Below are 20,096 nucleotides of genomic sequence, written 5' to 3'. Positions count from 1 at the left end.
GAGGTATATTTAAGACTTTAGGTGACATTGACAATAATATAAGTTTTACAATAATGAATCAATATGTAGTATTTTTATTTTCATTAGATATTTATAAGAGCCTCTATTGGCTCTTATAAGCAATCTAGTAAAAAATGTAAAATGTAGCAATGAAATCAATTGGCTTAGTGAAATATAAAAATAAACTATGTATGTAGGAATAGGGTTATAGTTGATTTTTTTAGTATTTTTCGAGAAAATGTAATACTAGTAAAATTATAGGATTGTATTCTACAATATTGGTTTGCGTTATGTTAAATTATCACAGGATTTTTTTTTAGAAATATTTTAGTCAGTTAAATAATAATACTTTTTAGATTTTTACTAATTTTATTATTCTAATTTATCATATATATTTTTTTCACTTTTGCCACCCACTCAAAATTGTGACTCAGTACAAAAAACGATGTTATGGGTTTTTTTTTGAACCCTCAATGTTGTTCATACATTTTAATATTTACTATGATAATTTCTGTACATATGTTACCGTCAACGTCGGAACTCAGTTGTTCTCAATAATGACAAGTCATTTTAATGTATTAGAGAATTTATAAAATGACTAAACTAGTCAAGTGGGTAATATTTAATTTATATACTAGATTATTACTTAAATTATCAAAGAATACTTAAATCGCGAAAATCGTTATGTTCTTATAATTTCTATTTATCAGTCGTTACTATTTAATATTATTATAAAAACCAATTGTCTTATTTATTCGCATAAAGCAAACTGTAAAACATTTTGAACACTTATGCATAATCTCTCACGATTTAAATTTTCAAAACAAAAAAAATTGCAAATACGTCATACACCGAAATGTATCATTAGGTGAACCGTTTATTCACAAATACCGGTTTTTTAAATACTCGATAATGATCAACCCTCCTACCCCCCTTTATTCAAAAATGTGGTAATTAAACTAAAAATTAATATTCAGTTTCAAGATCGATAAATTGATTATCATTTATCACCTTTGGAAGTACCGATAAAAAATGACATTTACTAAACTTATCAGAACTTACGAAAATAAAGACCGATTTACTAACAATGGCTATAGTTTTCTCCACCATTACTGACATCGCCAGGTCATTATCTACATTACCGGAATTTCCGACATCCACGGTGACATATTTGAAAAATCTAACCTAACACATATTTGTTGAATTTGTTCACTTTTAAGTTGATCTTACACTCAATTAAAATTATTGATTTATTTAAATAAGATATTATATTTTTTCCTTAGTACCTAACTCTTGTAATTTATGGTTTGGTGTTACATTATTTAAATTTTAAATTATAAAATATAAAATAAAATATACATACCTACCTACTAGTACTTACTAGTTACTTATAATTTCGTTATATTTACATACAATTCTAGAGGTCCGTTACCCTGTCACCCCTATGTCACAATTTTCCACGGTAAATTATATAATTAGTTAGTAACGTTACCGAAGCACCTCCTGAAGAAAATTGGATTTTCTGAGGTGAAAATAAAGTTCCAAATACCAAATTTGTGGTTACGAATGGTTACGAATGGTTTTGAAATGGTTACTAAATAATGATATAATTTACCGTGGACAATCGTGACATATGGGTGCTAGAGTAACGTACCTAAATATTCTAGTCTATGTTATAACAATACGCCGAACAATATTAAGTAATTAGGTATTATTGGTTTTCATCGTCCATGGATAGGTTATATATTTTACACATCTATATGCCAGTGTTATTTTTATGTGAGTTGAAATGGAAAAAAATTCTCAGTGATATCAAATATGAGTATTCATTTCTCTATTTATTGAAAATAAATAAAGTTACCAAGAAATAAAACCATGGAAACGTGATTCCCTTGGTGAGTTCATAAAGATTAAAGACCATTTGTCTTCGATGGACTAAAAATAAATGCCAAACATCCTTAAAATATAACAACATATCCTTCTATTATATTACATTGTTATAAATTATAATAATGTAATTTACATTTATAATACAACTTATGGTTCTCACGTTACCGTGAAATATATTAATGTATACAGACATACAGTATGACCCTACTACTACCTACCATAATAAATCATATAAATAATTCAAAATTCGTTTATACGACAATGGAAATTTAGAAATATATAAAAGTATTTTATAGTAAAATAAGTCATTAATAAAATCATGTAGAAATCCAAGGCAATTGTTTGCATTATATAGTAATACACAAAGGGTACCTGTACTATTTTATACATTAAAATGTCATTAAATACAATATTTAAATATTATGAAGACGATCACATGGATCGAGAATATTTGAGATGGACTATATGGGTAAGTAATCGGTAATTGTTGAGATTACGCTATATATTAAAAAAAGACAGAGTGGGGTCATATGCATAATTATTATACAATATAATGTCTAATTGAGAAAACAATGCATGTGTATTCTGCAGGAATATTGCAAAAATCCGTTAGCAAAATTAATATTATAGCCTACTATATAATTAGTTAATAAAATATATTGGTTTAATATTGTACAGAATAAATTATACGAGACTCTTCAACCCGTGTTGTGAAGAAATTTACTAATGCTGCCATTAAAAATGTTATAGGCATTTCGTATTTTTTGCCAAGTCGTAAATCATTACGTGGCACAGGATATATCATTAAAACCAAACAGTTCATTGCTCTTAGCGGTAGTTTCAATTTTGTAAAGTCACATCGTAAAATGCATGTAGCATAAAAAAAAACGAAAAGTAGAATAAGTAGATGCACACATGTAAAATTATGCTATTATTAAATTTGACATGGAAACTTGTAAATATAGGTTATAAGCAAACCCTTCATTTTACATCAGGGTAAAGCGAGTCTTTCGTCCTTTTACGGGCGGTGGCCATAAAAAAGCTTGATTAATGATTCCCTTTTTTCTTCGCAAAAGGTTAAATGAATGGACAGTTTAGTGTGATGGAAAAAAAAATTACATTATAAAAAACTACAGTTCATGACAAAGCTGATGTTTTTCTGACAAAAAAAAAAAACAAAAAACAAAAAAATAAACGTAGGTCAACTTTGCGAGAAGTTTGTATATTTTCGTCAATAACATTTTCTATAATATGTTTATATAAACAATATTTAAAACGAAAAACTGATCACGTTCTATAATCTGAATGCGTCATATTATTATATGTATTTATTTTGATTGCAGTATAGTATTAGTACATTAATATATTTTTTTTTATAAAAAAAATAGGTAGGTCTTCATACCTAATCTAAAAAGACCACACCACACCACACCGGCATGCCTTGTCTCCATCTTATAAAAGTACAGCATGGCTAATTTTAAGTTTACTATAATACATTTTTCTCTGTAATTTCTAAAATTAAATTAAATGGACCTCTTATAAGATTTAAGATTAAGATCATTATCTGGGAATCTCGGAGGCTTTTATTAACAATTGCATTATGAAGCAAGTTATGACCATTTTTAAACTGAACATTTGAAAAATTATCATACCTTACTTAAAAATAATACTCTCAATAAAATCCTGCACGATGTCCTTGATAATAATCATACCATTAAATTGCATCATTGTTCAATTCACTCTAATTTTATAAATAACAAGGTAAAATGAATTATTCTTTATGTAAAATGTGCAATGTTGTATGTTTGTAAGACGGAGACAAAGGGTGTGGGTGTGTCATCCTGATACAAGTAAAGTGATATTTTGTGTTGCAATTATATTGTTTTTGAGCCCTTTTTTGAGTTAATACTTTACTTTTGTTTAAGAAAATGCTCGACAAGTATCACAGATATTGTATAATATGTATAATATTTAATATAATTCTGAGTAATATATGGTATGGAAATTATTTTTTGGAACTAAGTCACGATAAAGAACATTATAATAATCGAAAAATATTAGCATAAAATATGTTAGGTTTTTGAATTATAAAATGTATACCATTGGATAAAAAGTGTAATGAAACGCTATTTTATTGCTTTCAAAAGAATTTATATAAATATTAAATACACCCAACCAGTAGACTCATCGTATCTGGACAATCACCAATTTAAATAAATATCAGCTAATAAAATATTAGAACATCATGGTTTTTAATTTTGATTATTAATTTATCAAGCTACTATAAGTTTAAATTTCTAACTACATTGGTATAGAAATCATTTTGAAGTTAACAAACTTCTTGGGTTAATTTAGGTGAAAGTTTTATGAGGAGTGCATTCTTTAAAATGCACGTTAAGTTTGTAACCAACAATGTTTTCAAAGTATATATTTTAACTTTGCTGTAAAATAATTAACGGGCTGTCAACCAAATTTCTACTATTAAAAATGAACATTGTTGTGTTAAAAATTAAAATTTAATAAAACCATAAAATAGTAGACTAAGTATAATTAATATTATACACCGTAGAATTCGTTGGTAAAAATGTATTTCTTTTAGTTAAATTTAAAAAAATAATTAAATTATTAACCAATTACTTGTAACTTATAACTATTGGCGTACAAATATCAAATATATACATTATTTTACATTTGGGAACTATGTAACTTAACATCAGACAACTGGGCTATCGTTACTTGAAAAAAAAAAATGATTCTGAAGTTGATGATTTCAGTTGCAATTGGTAAAAGGTAAAAACTGACTGACGTATTATTACAAATCTAACTTGTGCACTATAAATATAATACAAAGCTTAAAATGTACATTAACTGGAAAGCAGCTAGGTAGCTTTTATTAATACATTTCGGCTGCTGCAAAAGATAAAATAACATTTGATGTCTTATTGTTCGAACTGTTCGTGAAATAATTTAATTATATTAATAATACTGCAGTTTATAAAATGTGCAAATTAAAATTTTACTACCTCACACATACGATTAAAATTAGCGAGATTTGATTGGAATACAACAATATAGTTGGTATATATGTATCTAAATGTAGTTCATAATATTATGAAACATCGTTATGCTACATTAGTATTTATGTGCCACAAACTGTAAAAATAAGACACAAAATACTAAAACACGAATAAAGTTTTTGATAAAATGAAGTCTTGCAATTTAATACGTCACAGTATGAGATTTTAAAACCAATAAACTTTACACACTTTAATGAGCAACAATAACTTTCACAGTCTCAAACGAAAATAAAAAGTGGGAATGAAGGAACAATTCAGTAAAATGGTCAAAAGGCTTTATTTAGTTTCTAAACTTTGAACTTAACCACATTTATTAAACACAAAAATGTTTTAATCATCAGCGACAAAATTGTTTTGAAGTTAAGGTTTAGGTTTTAAAAATATGTATTGCAGTGTTCTAAATTAATTCAATAGAATTAAAAATTGATAAATTCACTAATATTCAGAGTGATTTATATTATCAATCATTAAATTGTATAACATTTATAATTTTGTAATATAAGGATTGATTTTAAATTAATATTTGTGCCCATAGTTTGGATTTAGTATTGTCAATGAATCTTTTATAGTGATTTTAATGAACCCAAATCACTATCTTTGAATTTAATCAGTAATACATCTATGGTAACTCTTTTTTTATGATATTTCATTTTTTGTAACATTTTTTAAATATTATAAGCAAAAACTCTTGACAAGAGTTGACAAATTGTTTTGTTTTATTTGAATTTAGGAAGTTAAACTAATATCAGGTTAGACATATTTACTTAACATTAATATCGAAAAACATTAAAATTTGTTGTTTTATTTAAAGCGAAATTGTTTGTTGTTATTCTGGTGGATTCATTGGGGAAAGTGGAGAGGTTAGGTTAGGTTTTTTTACCTAAAAATTGTGAATAGAGTGAATACATCGTAATATTGTTTTGATGAAATGCTGTATTGTGTTGTTTCAGTACTATAAGTATTGGTATTAGAAAAGAAATGCGATAGATATTTAATGATATATGAAAATCATAACAAATAAATTATTAATTTTATAAATAATTTATAACATATATTTTGTATACAACTATAAAATAACGTGTAGTGTGGAATTTTGTTTTCGCTTTAATTGTTTATAAAATAATGTTAACATAATAAATAAAGACACTCTTTAAAAAAACGTACAATTATCTTTTATTATTATGTTATAATTCCTGTTTTTATGATTTTTTATTCACAAAAACAAATTTACATGAAATTCAGAACCTTCGGCCGATATTAATTTCGAACACATTTTATCGTCCTTTAATAATATGCTGATAATTAAATCTAAATCTTTAATAATAAAATGTATGAAATAGAATTCCTGTCGTCTAATAACCTAGTGAAATATTTATGCTTGTCGCTCAAAACGCATATTTAATTACTGACCTCCTAACCTTAATCCCATAATATGGATTATTTTTTACACATTATCCTATAGGTATTATCATAAACACAATGATATTATACGTCTGAACAATTGAAGTCAATACTTTGCGTTAAAAAAATAATAATATATAATGTGATATTATACGATGTGATATTGTGTAGGAATTTTCCGTGTCCCAAGAAAAAAATTAAATTTAACTTCAAAAAAAAAATAGTTTGTTAGCGGCCCAGTACGAGTCACTTGTTGTGCGCGATAACTCGTTTGCCTGTTATAACATCATTTCGCCGTCCGACGATACCCACCGAACCACGAAACCTATTAGCTTATCATCTATTACGATAAGTCGCATGCGACATAATTGTGTATATTGGTGCAACTCACTTCATCTGAAAGTCATGATACTGTTGCGAACTTATGCTGTTGGCGAAGTCGGGCCACCGGTTGAAGTCGATCGGCAGTTCGACGGGCGCCGTCTGGCACCCCTCGTGCCCCTGTTCCGGCGAGTTGGCCGACAGCGAAGGCTGTTGGACGACGATCGTGGCCACTTGTCCCGTGTCCGACATGACGACCGCAGCCGATTGGCTCTTGTTGATGACCAACGCGTCCAGCAGCACCGCCGAGCCTTTCCGCTCCTTGTTGTTCCAGTTTGGCGTCCGGTTGTACACCGACGACGGTCTCCTGGAAACCACGCAAAGGCCCGTGGCGATCATTCGTCAACGATTTATTCGACAACACCGTGAATCGTAAGAATAGGTAGGTATTTCAATATTAAAGTGTTTATCGTTTGTAATGTTTCTATTAACTTGAAATTATTTCCGCGTGCTGGTAATACGCGACAGATGTATAACGGAGCTGTGATGGTACGCGTGGGCTTTGCTGTTATTCGGATGCAATTTGTAAAATTGAAGAAAAATTGTCTAGTGGGGAGAGGGGGGAGACGGGGAGGACATCAATTATAACTCGCACACGAGTGTTCCAAAGCCAACTCGACTGGCCACATTTGACCTGGTAGGACGAAATCCAAAACATACAAGAAAAAAAGACCACCGAGTGCGTACACCTACTCTCCACCCATTGACGCGTTCGAGAAAAGGAGAGAAATTATACCACAGCTGCTACTGTTGTATTGCATAATGGCACGTCCATTATTATGATATTTCGTTGTTTGATGACGTAATTTGTAATAATGAACGTATGATTCTGATAACACGATCGGTAAAGACTGTACTGTTGAATCTCAACTATTTACTATAGTATTGTTAGCACGTATATTATTATTATTGTTATTAATATTATTGACTAGTGTTTGGTCTTTAAATATGCCACCTAATAAGGTTTAGTTAAATTGGGTATTTAAGATTAAAAATAACTGAGTAAAAATCTGTGTTTGAAAATGTAAATGTTTTTAAAAATTTTGTTTTTATAATATTATACCGATCTTTATTATGACTGTTTTAACCTAAATTTGTGTATACGAATTATGAATAAGATAAATCAATTTATTTGATTAAAAATGCAGGTAATATACGGACAAATGCAAAATATTGTTTCTCTTTAAAAAAAAAAATAGTTGTATTATTGCGTAGTTATTAGTAATTATATCAAACAAGCGAATCAATTTGCCTCAATATTTTAATGAAACAAAAAAATTATAACGATTAATTGTTTGGTGTAATAACTCAAACAAAATAAATTCGTTCTCGTTTAATAATAATTGAAAATATAATACATTTCTATATCAATACACATAATTTAGTAATTTGATTTTAATACTGTTATTAATGGATAGCAAAATCTTTTAAACGCGTATATAGTGTATTATACTATCATTAGTAATCATTAATTTTGACATATCGTAATTTTACAACAGTAATTAATCTAGTGATATCCATGAACAACATTCGTGCTGTACGTATACCTTTGTAACTTTATCGAATTAACTTACACGTTGTATAATGTCACTTTTAATAAATTACTACGCGTGTCCGATACTTAAAGACGTTACGAAACATATGTTGGGTTAGTTGTATACACGTTTCTTAACGACTAATAATATGTATTATTTTTAATTATTATGATACCTATAACGTTAATACAATGCGATTTTTTTTTATATTATGGATCATTCACATTATACACAAAAACTATCATCAATTATAAACGTAAGGGAATAAATGAAAATTTTCTACGAGCACTTGATGGTATTGCACTGATTAGTTTGTACAACGTTTATCATAACAAATATAGAATGACATCCGAACAGTTTGGTCACTAAAATTTAACGTTTTTTAGGAATTATTAAGTGGGTAATAGAAATAAAACATTACTAACCTAACCTATCAAAAATAAAACTTTATTGATTATATGTTATAACTTATAATTTTAACGTCTCTACAGATACTGTATATTTCAGTTAGATGATTTTATTGGTTTCCTTCTTTCATATGAAAATATATTATCAAGAGAAACAACATGTGGAGTTATAAAAAATCATTAAAAATGACCTATTATGTTTGATACTTTTCTACTAAAAATATGAGTGTTTTTCAAATAGTATTCTGATCTGACCAACTCTGACATAGTATTTATATTTTATAATTTAGTTATCCGAATAATATATAAAGCATACAAATAAAATGTATATTTATTAATTTTCCTAAGTACAATTTTATAACTTAAGACATAAATCCTTAACTTAGGGTACTCATATTATTTTTAATGTTTTCGTAAAATCAATAAATTCGATAATTATGTATAAAGAAATGGAATGAAATGAATACATTTTTTTTATCTTTATGGATGTTAATACAATTATTGTCGTTATTATTAATTAAAGGTTGTAAATATTAATTGTGACCAATATAAATTAAGCTGCTTCAAAATAAGATAAATAATGGATGTTGAAATTAATTACCCAAAATCGACAATTACTTTAAAACTTAACGAGGAAGCCAATAAGTAAATAATGATAAATTGATGAACGGATTAGCAAATGGAACATGTCTATTTATTATTCAACAAACAATCTGATTATAATAGATATTATTATCAAGGACTACAAAGTGAATTATTTTTAATCATGATGTTTTCAAAATTAATTAAGTTTCATGAATTACATTCTAGATGTGTCTTGTTATCGAAATAACTTCAAGACGTCTACAATATATTGCACGTTAATGACGTTAATCATGTTACCAAATTTAATAATATATTACAATTTACAACCAAAAGTTCATATTATATTAATTACTAATCTCCCTCAGGAAATATTCACTGATGTGTTTCAGTGTTAAATGCAAAACGTCTTATGCTTAATTTCATACTAATTACGAGTATTAATTAGGACAAATACAAACAACTTAAATACGTATTAAATAGTAAATACTCAAAAGAGCGGATATTTCAGTGTACTAAAAAGTTATCATGTCGGCTAAATTATAAAAATATAATAAATTTGTTTGTAAATCATAATGACTTAAATGGAATTAAAATGATTGCAGTTATAAGGTATAGAGAAATACATATAATTTAACATTTTTGTGAAATGAGAAGTTGAGTAGGTAGAACTTAATACCTTTACTTGGAATATGGATCATTATAAAGCCATTAAAAATGTTGTTGAATAATTTTATAATTCTGTATTAATAATAATTATTATTGGAGGTTTGAGTTTGTCAAATGAAACGTGAAAAAATATTTAAAAAAAACGTAAAAGAATTTTTTATATAACGATGCTTATAATAATTATAATTTGTCCTATCCCTATGTTCGTTGAACGCGTATACGTGCTATGAATGGCATCTACTTCATTGGTGGAAGACTGTATAAGCATACACATAGCTGATTCATTTTGGGGTGTAAAAGTTAAAATATATAATTATATTACAATTTTGGGAGTTTACAATATTTGTATCCTGAGATTTAAGGGATTTAATACAGATTTGAGAGTTTTGATTTCACCGCCAACAACTTATAAGTTATAACTACTAGACATTTGGCAACTACCCTCCACCTATAAACTCGGAGTAGTGATATTTTTAAGGATTAAAATAAATATTTTAAGAAAAATAATTTCATGAGGCTTCCCTATATTATTTTTAATTTTGTTAAGTACAAACGTAAAATAAGACAAAACCGAAATTACCAAAACAGCAAGAGGAGCAGTTGAAGGTAACCTTTCGTCTGATGAGTATCATAATATTTGAAATGATTATTTTTCGTACCTTTTTGTAGGATCTTTAGGTTCGTCTGTTTCGTTGACCGTGGGGAACGTAAAATGCTGTTTGGACTTGGTAGGAGACGATTCGTCGTCGCAGGTAGGTGACCCCGGGAGACCAGTCGGCGATGAAGGAATGGGTGGCGACCCATTGTCTACTTGGAAAGAGTCTTCGCTGTCGATTGTCATCTGTTCGGCTGCAAAACCCGACGAGTTTCGACCGATTTCTGTTCGAGTCCTGTCCTCTTCGAAACGGCTTTTAGCATATCTTCTTGAAAGAAGTTTTAGTCTAGATACACGAATTAATAATCAATTAGTTAACATCCATATTGCTTTGAATATTTTACATTATTATACCAATATTAATAACGATAGATGCTTGAAAAATTGCTTATTACAATTGTTATTGCAAATTGTAATAAATTGGTGAAAATCGATCGTTTTCATCAATTAGTCATACCTATGGTATAATATTATATTAGCCACTGTCACAGTACAACGTTATAAATTATAATATTTATTTCACATGTAGGTACCCCTTATTGTTATAGTTCACTACATATTTTGAATGTTCAATAACGAGAATGTTATTTCATTGAATCAGCACAGTTTCTTGTACTTAAAAGTATACTCCAATTTCTAATTCAAAATTTCTAAATTAATTTTGTTTTATCAAATTTTTAAAATATAAGTTAATATTTTCATAACTGTAGGAACTCAGCACACAATTTTAGAATGATATTTCAAATAAAAATGTAAATAAATTATATAGCTAACTGCTAAGTATCCAAGCAATTTTTATATAATATTATTATAATTTATTACCGTGTATTACAAAAATGACCATCGTAAGACTTACAACGTAAGTAATAAAATTGTTTTAGGTGCTATACATAAAAAATGTTGTTCAAAAATTAGTTTCAACTTAAAGCATTAATAATTTATTCATTCTAACGTCACATTTAGTGAAGAAACAAATGTATTACTTCAAGTTAATTTATATCTATCTTCCGTACATTAAGCATACAAATAAAATCTCAAACAACTGTTGGAATGCACCAAGCTCAGTCGGATTTCACATCACCGTCAGATCTATGTACAAAACGGGAGACATCGACTACAACTTTCCCAGAAATTGAGGTAGGTATGCTCAAACAGAAATACGAAGAGCGATGTATTTTATATTTGTTCAATATGTTTTCCCAGGATGAGTCAGGTCATAAAGCTAGTTAATATATTATCTATATGGCTATACATATAATGAGTTTATTCTAATATGCAACTTCATAAACCGGTACTTAATATGAGATATGTTAAATTGCAAGTAAAATTACAAAAATATATTATGTGACTATACACTGTTAAGAACATAATTTCCATTAATCATAATAATTATTTACAATAATTTATTTGCATTTTATAGATGAAAAGTTTGACTAGGCAGTTCTACATTATTTTATCAAACAACTGCATAATATCCTAAAAGTACGCATCTGCAATTTATTTGAAAACAACGCTGAGTTGGTTGAATAATATCATTCTTAAAAGTAAACGTTTGTTCAGTAAACATTTAAGTTAAGCCGCTATTAATATTCTACCTGTATTTTTATAGTTTTCATTTTACTGGTTCTACATTTTTTCTTGAATAATAATTTTATTATAGGGTACATAATTTATTGGAGTTACCCACAAGCAGATACTTTTCAGCAAAATAATCTCTAGACATTAAATGTGTAGGTACTTTGAGTATTTATTGTCGGTACTAGCTGGTTTCTAAGAATATTGCAATCGTTAACCTTTGGTGGGTAACGATAGTGTTTATTTCCTCGCTTTATCTCGAACTAAGTGTACATAATATTAGACTTTCATGAGTTCACATTACTTAGGGTACGAAACGTAGTAAAATATTTAAGTATTTTTCAAATGCAATTCATTTTGACCTATATGTAAAACCCAAGGGTATTCTGCATGGCTGGTACGTGTGGTCCATACTATAATTGGTGCAAAATCCAGTGAAAATTCCAGACTAGGGTACAGTCGTTTACAACCTACGAATAAGACTGTTCTCTTTAAATTCAATCAACCGTTTTATCATTTATGATTGTGTCAATTACTTAATAATTAGTAAAAAATACATTTGTTTTCTTTAAATTATTTGATTATCTGTTTCTATTCTGCTAAGACTCGTTCGAATCCGATAGAAAAATGTATTGAAATCGATTCTAATAATATCGCGAAGGGTTTTCATTACAATTTTTTAATTATACAACTATAAAATCATAAGTTACTTTTTTAAATAATTAGTGGGGGCATATAAAAATATAAGATCCTAGACTTACCTCTTGTTTGCTATAATGGTGTTTCGGTGAAGGTTCTCGAGCAGCGCTTGCCGCTTCATGATGTTACGCCATTCCAGAGTGTTGTCCGCATCGTCGTCCGCGTTCCGGTCCCTGTCAGATGGCCGGAAGTCCTCGGCTTCCGCGATGGTGTTTTCCTCCACGCCACCACCGTCCTTACCGTAGTTGTTGTTGGTCTTGTTGTCGTTGTTGTTGTTGTAGTTGTTGTTTTTGTGATGATGGTGGTGAAAGCTACTCGGCAACGTAGTGTACTGCATCAGAGGCATGCCACTGTCCTCGTATTCCTCGGGTGCTGTGTCCTGGACGGTGAAAACGGCCTTTGGGTCGTCCCTGGGCTGTTCTTCGGTGCTGGACGCGCTGTAGAACTCGTCGTCTTTTTCCGCGGACGACGATGACTGAGTACCGTTGAGCACTTCGTCCAACAGGTTCGGAATGATCCTCATTTTCGGTTCGAACTGACATAAGTATGCAAAACAGAACGGTTAATCATCAAAATACCACACCGTCGTGTTGTATGTACTTATTGTGTATTGATAGCATAATATAATATTGGTTATAGCACGTCGCCAGTGGAGGTCAAACGGGCAGGTACGAGTAAAAAAGATCTCCCCAAAATCTTTTTTTTCAATATTCATAATCATATAAACAATAAATTATGTTTTTTAAAAGGATTAAATGGTACATTCCTACACCTCATTTGACAATCAATATTTATTGTTCATGTGTGTAATTTACGACTGTTTATTAAACTGAGTTATTGTATTATCAAATTATTTAAGTAAATAAAATCTAGTTACAATTCTATAAAAATAAATAGCCATATGTTATTAGTGTGTTTTAGTTTTCATAGTTTTCGATATGAAATTTTTTTTACATTCTGATTGGAGTGATGAATGTATTGGTTTTATGATCATTGTGATGTTTTTTTATTTATTTTAACACTAAAAATGATTTGATATTCAACTTTGGGGGAATATTCTTGTAAAAATTGAATTCAGTTGGTACTTTTAAAGGAAAAAAAAACATTTGCAAAATAAGTAACAAATTTATTATCAAAAATAAATAAAATATCCATTTTTTTAATAATTGTACATAATGTACCTAATGAAACACACAAAAAACAAAAATGTTTAACAACATCAAGTGGCAAGTACCATATGACGCTTATAGGTTTCAGTCAAGTGTTAAGAAATTAGTATCTATAAATGTATAATTTTACGAAGAAACCAAAATTTACAGTTTTAAAGCGGTGTGGGAAGTTCTCATATAATTTTTATACTTTTAATGAAACTTACACATGTATGGTTTTACCTTACAGTGTAGGAACTTTGATAACCCAAATAAAGTCATACCAAATCAATCTAAATTTACCGACCCGATACCGGATTTTGAATACTGCAATATTACAGACATGTAAGTATACAATATGGGTATGGGGATAGTCAAATATTGGCAGGTAATAATAATATTCCCAGAACAGTTATATAATCACCAGCATAGGGGAGATATTGAGAGAAATCGAATATCAAACATTATAATATAGTATACGCAATAATAGAATATTAGGTATGTTATTAATTATTATAGTAGCTGTTGTAACAGTAAATGTATGATTTGTAGCATATTAACTATTGTGTAATATATTTTACACTTAGCTAAGCATTTAACCACATTTTTCGGCATTGATATAAAGTAATAATAAGTATTTTATGTTTAGAGTTATAACAACATTTTAATTAAATATTTTACATTACCTAATTTCTTGGAATTAAAATGTGCCTTAAGCTTACTAATATTAAATATTTTATTTAATAGTTTATAAGTTCATCTATGCTACTAAAAAATAAAGAAAAAACAATTTAATTAATATATTTTATAACATAATTAAATATTTGAAAAAATGTACGTCTAGGTTGAAAGTTACGAAAATGTCTTTTAAATACGAAATAATTATGTAGTTCAGGACACTGGAGGGAAGAAATGTTTGTTTCACACATATGATGCTAATAAATATTGGAACTGTCGGTGAAATATTTTTCGGGGTTGGAGGACTGATTCACCAAAATGGTTTTTTTTTATTATGTTGAAAAAATACGGCATTCGCGGAATTGTATTTGGTGTTTCAATATTCACTGTCATGAACGTCAAACATAATAAATAAATAAATAAATGACCTTAACAATCGATATCACATTTTGTTCGTTGTTGTAAAAAAATAAAATAGGTATGTCCGTTCGGGATTTAAATTAACGTAGTTTTGTGCTTCAGGTATACTCGAGAATCATTTTTAAGTTAAATAAAATTAATTGCTTAAACTGAAAAATGCATCTGACACAGCAATTAAAAAAAATATCCAATAAAATTTAATTAAAGCACGCAAAAAGCACTTTTACGGGGAAAATATTCGGTATTGAATAACAGTACAATACAATACAATATTGGAATTCAAACGTATTATAATACAGGTATACTAAAATAGCGTGTCACTAATCAAATTCAATAAGGGGAAATCGTATACATTCTTTTTATTTACCCTATGATAATCTCGGATAATAAAAATTGGACGATGGGGAATTGATTTCCAAATGCCCTTTGTGAGTAATTACAATGGACGAAGTAGTACACTATGCTTGGATTAATATCCACTTTCAAACAAACATTGGGTCAAAACAGTATGTATGTATAATACATCCTTGCCTGTGTTTGTGGATTAAACCATGGTATAATATGCACATAATTCCCTTAACGCCTTTGGTGAGCTTGGCTGAGTATATTTTGTCCGTATGTTTTATTTTTATTTAGACACATTTTAAAGCAAGATTGTTGTTCTTTTTTTTCATTCTGCTGTGGCTCCACGGTAATTGTTTATTTGTATTATCTAAAGGCCTACCTATAACTACTAGACAATTATCTGCATGTGATTTTAACAAATCGTCTAAAGACTAAAACTGTTTTTTTATCTTGAGCATAGAAACTCGCAAAATACGAAATTATGTTAAAAGTATTTAGAATAGTTTTGTTTTGTCATGCGTCTACCTGTATTATATTATTCACTAATATATTACAATAGAATTAATATAATACTATAATAATATTATTTGACATCAGAATAATAAATATTCATTTTCGAAATTAAAATAATATAATAAACCAATTTTATAGAGAATAATATTGTTGGTAATTTATCTATTAAAATACCGATTTGAAATGTGGTTTTTAGAAACTTCTAACAAATTATAGTTATTACATTTAAAAATTTCTATATTTGAAATTTACTAATTTGTTTAACTTTGGCCTTATCATTTTAGTAGCCATGCACTACAAAGTGCAATAATAATAATAATAACGGTATAGTGCTGTCACCCAATTTAGTTGGGGTACCACGCTGACCAATCGTACTGCAGAATATTATATACTGTACTACTCAGAATAATTGAACTCAACCACGTCTGACTACATACGGCCATTGCATAAAACTGTTATATGCATGAGTTTCACTTCCGTGTTATACAGTTTTTGGCAAAACTTTGAAGAGGTTTTTGGGTCCGGAAACTTAGTGGCACACGTGTTACTGAGTTCAATTAAACCCATCCAATAATGTTGTTGGATCAGTTCTACGATTTATTGGATCTTAGTTCAATTTAAACAAATGTTTGAATAGGCTCTGCTAACTTCACATCTAGTTTGTCGCCTACTTATTCCAAAATCTTCAAAAAACCATAAAAAATTGTTCATTATGGATGACTTAGAGAGGAGTTGTGGAAGTTTTAAAAAAATTTGTCAAAAATCAATAGACATCTAACAAACGGTAGGTCCTTCCAACAGTGACCAACAAACCTTAATATACAATGGTTCTTGAAGTATTTGACAAAGTGATGGCTATTGTCGTTTACTTAACCGTGGTTTTGGAAAAATTCTCACAATTTTTTAACGACCATCCAACAAATTGTAAAAACATTCCAACCATGTCAGACAAAATTGTTGGATAGGTTTAAATTCTGCTACGTATTTTCTCAAAAGTTCATCCTCGAGATTTGTCTAATAATTAACTAAATTTCGTTTTGGCCGTGAAAACTGTTTTCGAGTAGAGCGAAATCAATTTTGTGCAAACAATGTATATGTACCTAGTTTAATACTATTCTAAAATATATCGTCTACCCGAGTTCGACTTACCGGGTTGTCTAAATTGTCCTCATTTTCCGTGTCATCGGTAACCGTGGTCATCGTGGCCGCGGACGAGTCGGTGCTGGTGTTGACCGTGACCGACGATTCGATGGACACCGAGCTGGACCCGAACACCTTGAGCTTGGGCACCGGCGACGATTGCTGCGATTGCGGCTGTTGGTGCTGCACGTTCTGGTGGTGCTGTTGTTGTTGCAGTTGTTGTTGTTGTTGTTGTTGCAATTGTTGTTGTTGTTGTTTGGTCCGGTTGAGCATGCGTTGGGCGCCGGCAGACTTGAAGTGGAGCCGGCGCAGTGCGCTGGACGCGCTAGCGATGAGATCGTTACCGGATGACGCGGTACCGTAACTGGAAGCCGACGACGGCGTGGGGGATCCCGGCGCCGACTTCCTCACGAGAACCGCCATTCGGTGTTTGCCCGTGCCGCTGACCACGTCAACGCCGGCTGGAGTCCAGCCACCACCTGCCTGTAAAACAGAGACAGTCACATTACGTTATTGTAATATAAGTATTAAGTATGAAACTACACTAATAACTATATTGTCAGTCCTACAGATTACAAGCACATCGTTTTTATGTCACACTCGCGCGTCCCTATTGCGCCAAATGGTTATTACAACTGACATTATTTTTTTTTATTGATTTCAAACCCGGCAACTATGACTATTAGCTATTTGTAGGTGGTATACGGTTGGTTTTGAACACGCGCATGTGTGGTGAGGTCACCCATCCGGGACTAGTGACACCGGCCGGAGAACAAGTTTCGTAACTGAATACAACCACAGTGCTACAAAACGCCATTGCTGATATTGTTATTATTTTATTCGATTTTCATTTTTTACTAACATTTTTAATATAAAAAAAAGTATCTCTAAATGGTCTATTACTTATGTTTATGATTTTGAGTTACAAAGCCTGCCAAAAAATTACAGTCGTCCACGACTTTTGGCAGCGAAGCGTTGCAGTGACGCTTTTGTATACTAGATAGTTGTGTGATGATCATTCAACTTAATTTGTATGGCAGAAAACTAGTCAGATATTAGGTAAGATTGATATGCATCAGGGATCGTCATATGCATGGTCCCGTGGCGATTGACCCATTACGATATGTATTCAAATAATGGAGATATCATAGTCCTCGTAGTTTAATAAAACTCACAGGGACAAGAACAAGAACAAGAAGGACAAACATTTATGTTTTAATTTATTTTAATGTTTTGATAAAAAAGTTAAAAAATATATTTTCTAACTTAATTATTTTCAAAAAAAATTGAAGATAGGTAGCCATTTTGAAACAGTGTTAAATAGAGTTAATTTTTTTGATGTTTCAATATTTTATTTTCATTAATCTTCTAATTCTTAATGTTTTTCTCGATTGTCCTTGTGAGTGTTATTTAAAAAACCATATTTATGATATCCCAATTATTACAGGAGATATCACAATAGAGTAATTCTTAACAGGACATCCTATATACGTATTGATAGTTTACCTGTAATTTTACAGTGAAATTTTGCAAAAACGATTTATATGTAGATAATCCTACTTTTAAAATAATATACAATTAGGTACAATAACACAAGTAAATAGCTATATTTTATTTTGTTCTATGTTAAAATATTTATTGAAATGTTATTATTCAAGAACGTTCGTATAACACGCCAAACTTTAAACTATTTCCCAATTCTTATCTTTGTAGATGAGCTTATAGTTTACACATTTTAGTTAGTTAATGAGTACGCATTATTAACCATAATATGTGAAACTTAATAATTTATTTAAGTGATACAAATCCATAAATAATTTTAACAATACGGCTAGATGTCTCAAACGCAGCTGGTGCAGAGACCTACTTAGTGCGTAAGACTTTAATGTACATAGTTAGTCATGTAAAGGTATTTCTATTACATCTTAACACAATACTTTTAATCATAGTCATACTACTCATATTTAATTATTATACAAATGCATGGACTTTAAATATTCAATAAGAGCTTAAAAAAAAAAAAATAATAATAATAAGGCATTTTAAAACAACCAAAAATAAACAAAACACGTAATAACCTCATACATAAAATATCAACCTAAAAGTAATAAAAAGCACATTGAATCGAGTATCGACAGAATCGTATTCACATAATTTATAACGAACAACGAAATTATTCATTGAAAAGTAATAAAAACAAAAAAGTAATTTACTGTAACAAAACTGTACAAGACTACATTAAAGCCAAAAATATTGTTGATCAAACCCCTATTATGTATTTATATCATTTTAACCTACAATAGGTAGATACACATTTGTATTATAGCTAATAAATAATTGTTTATATTTTGAAATACTTTGTCATTACATAACAATGATGCAAATTATTATAACTGCAATGCTATCGATAAATAAAAACAAATCATTCGAATATTTGACAAAGAATTGAATATTTTGGACTACAAGGTTTATAAATATTCGTCTGGGAGGGGATCCAAGGGATGAGCCAGTCATCGACTTTTAATAACCCATCCACTGTTATCCAATACTACTAAATATTATATCGAATAATAACTACATAGTATAGTTACGATAACGATAGTGTTGATTATTTTTAAAAATAAAACGTTTGCAAATGCAATCGAATTGAGATGCACTGGTGTCTACCGACATTGGGACCGCATCATCCCTTATACTTCAAGCAAATTTTTTACAGAATTGTCAAAACTTCAAATTTATAAAAAATTAATACAAAATGACAATAAAAAAAGTAAAGTTGAAAATAATACGGTTTATATAAAAATAGTAGAAAATAATACTATTCACTTGAACAGTATTTTTAGTTTTGAGGAAGTGATTTATGTATTAATTATTGTATTAATTTGTGTAAATGCCTATAGAATATTATTCAAATTTATATTTTTATAATACATATGTATGGACAGCTTAAGTGCGATTTCTCTGCTTAAATATTTGGACAT

At 29.4% G+C, this 20,096-nt stretch overlaps 1 protein-coding gene across 1 annotated transcript in view; it reads right to left on the bottom strand.

Moving 5' to 3' along the window:
* The window catches only part of LOC111040196 (putative mediator of RNA polymerase II transcription subunit 26), a 210,855-nt gene that overhangs the window by 47,866 nt on the left and 142,893 nt on the right, over nucleotides 1-20,096 (bottom strand). Inside the window, exons 3-6 of the mRNA XM_022324040.1 lie at nucleotides 17,125-17,598; nucleotides 12,934-13,406; nucleotides 10,602-10,883; nucleotides 6,760-7,056 (exon numbers count right to left, since the gene is read on the bottom strand). Of these exons, the coding sequence (XP_022179732.1) occupies nucleotides 6,760-7,056; nucleotides 10,602-10,883; nucleotides 12,934-13,406; nucleotides 17,125-17,538 (1,466 nt within the window). The 5' untranslated portion in view covers nucleotides 17,539-17,598. The remainder of the gene's footprint in view (nucleotides 1-6,759; nucleotides 7,057-10,601; nucleotides 10,884-12,933; nucleotides 13,407-17,124; nucleotides 17,599-20,096) is intronic.

Source organism: Myzus persicae, unplaced genomic scaffold, assembly GCF_001856785.1.
Source record: "Myzus persicae strain clone G006 unplaced genomic scaffold, MPER_G0061.0, whole genome shotgun sequence".
Classification (NCBI taxonomy): Eukaryota; Metazoa; Arthropoda; class Insecta; order Hemiptera; family Aphididae; genus Myzus; species Myzus persicae.
Note: the sequence above shows the minus strand (reverse complement) of the source record. Positions and strands in the feature narration are given on the sequence as shown.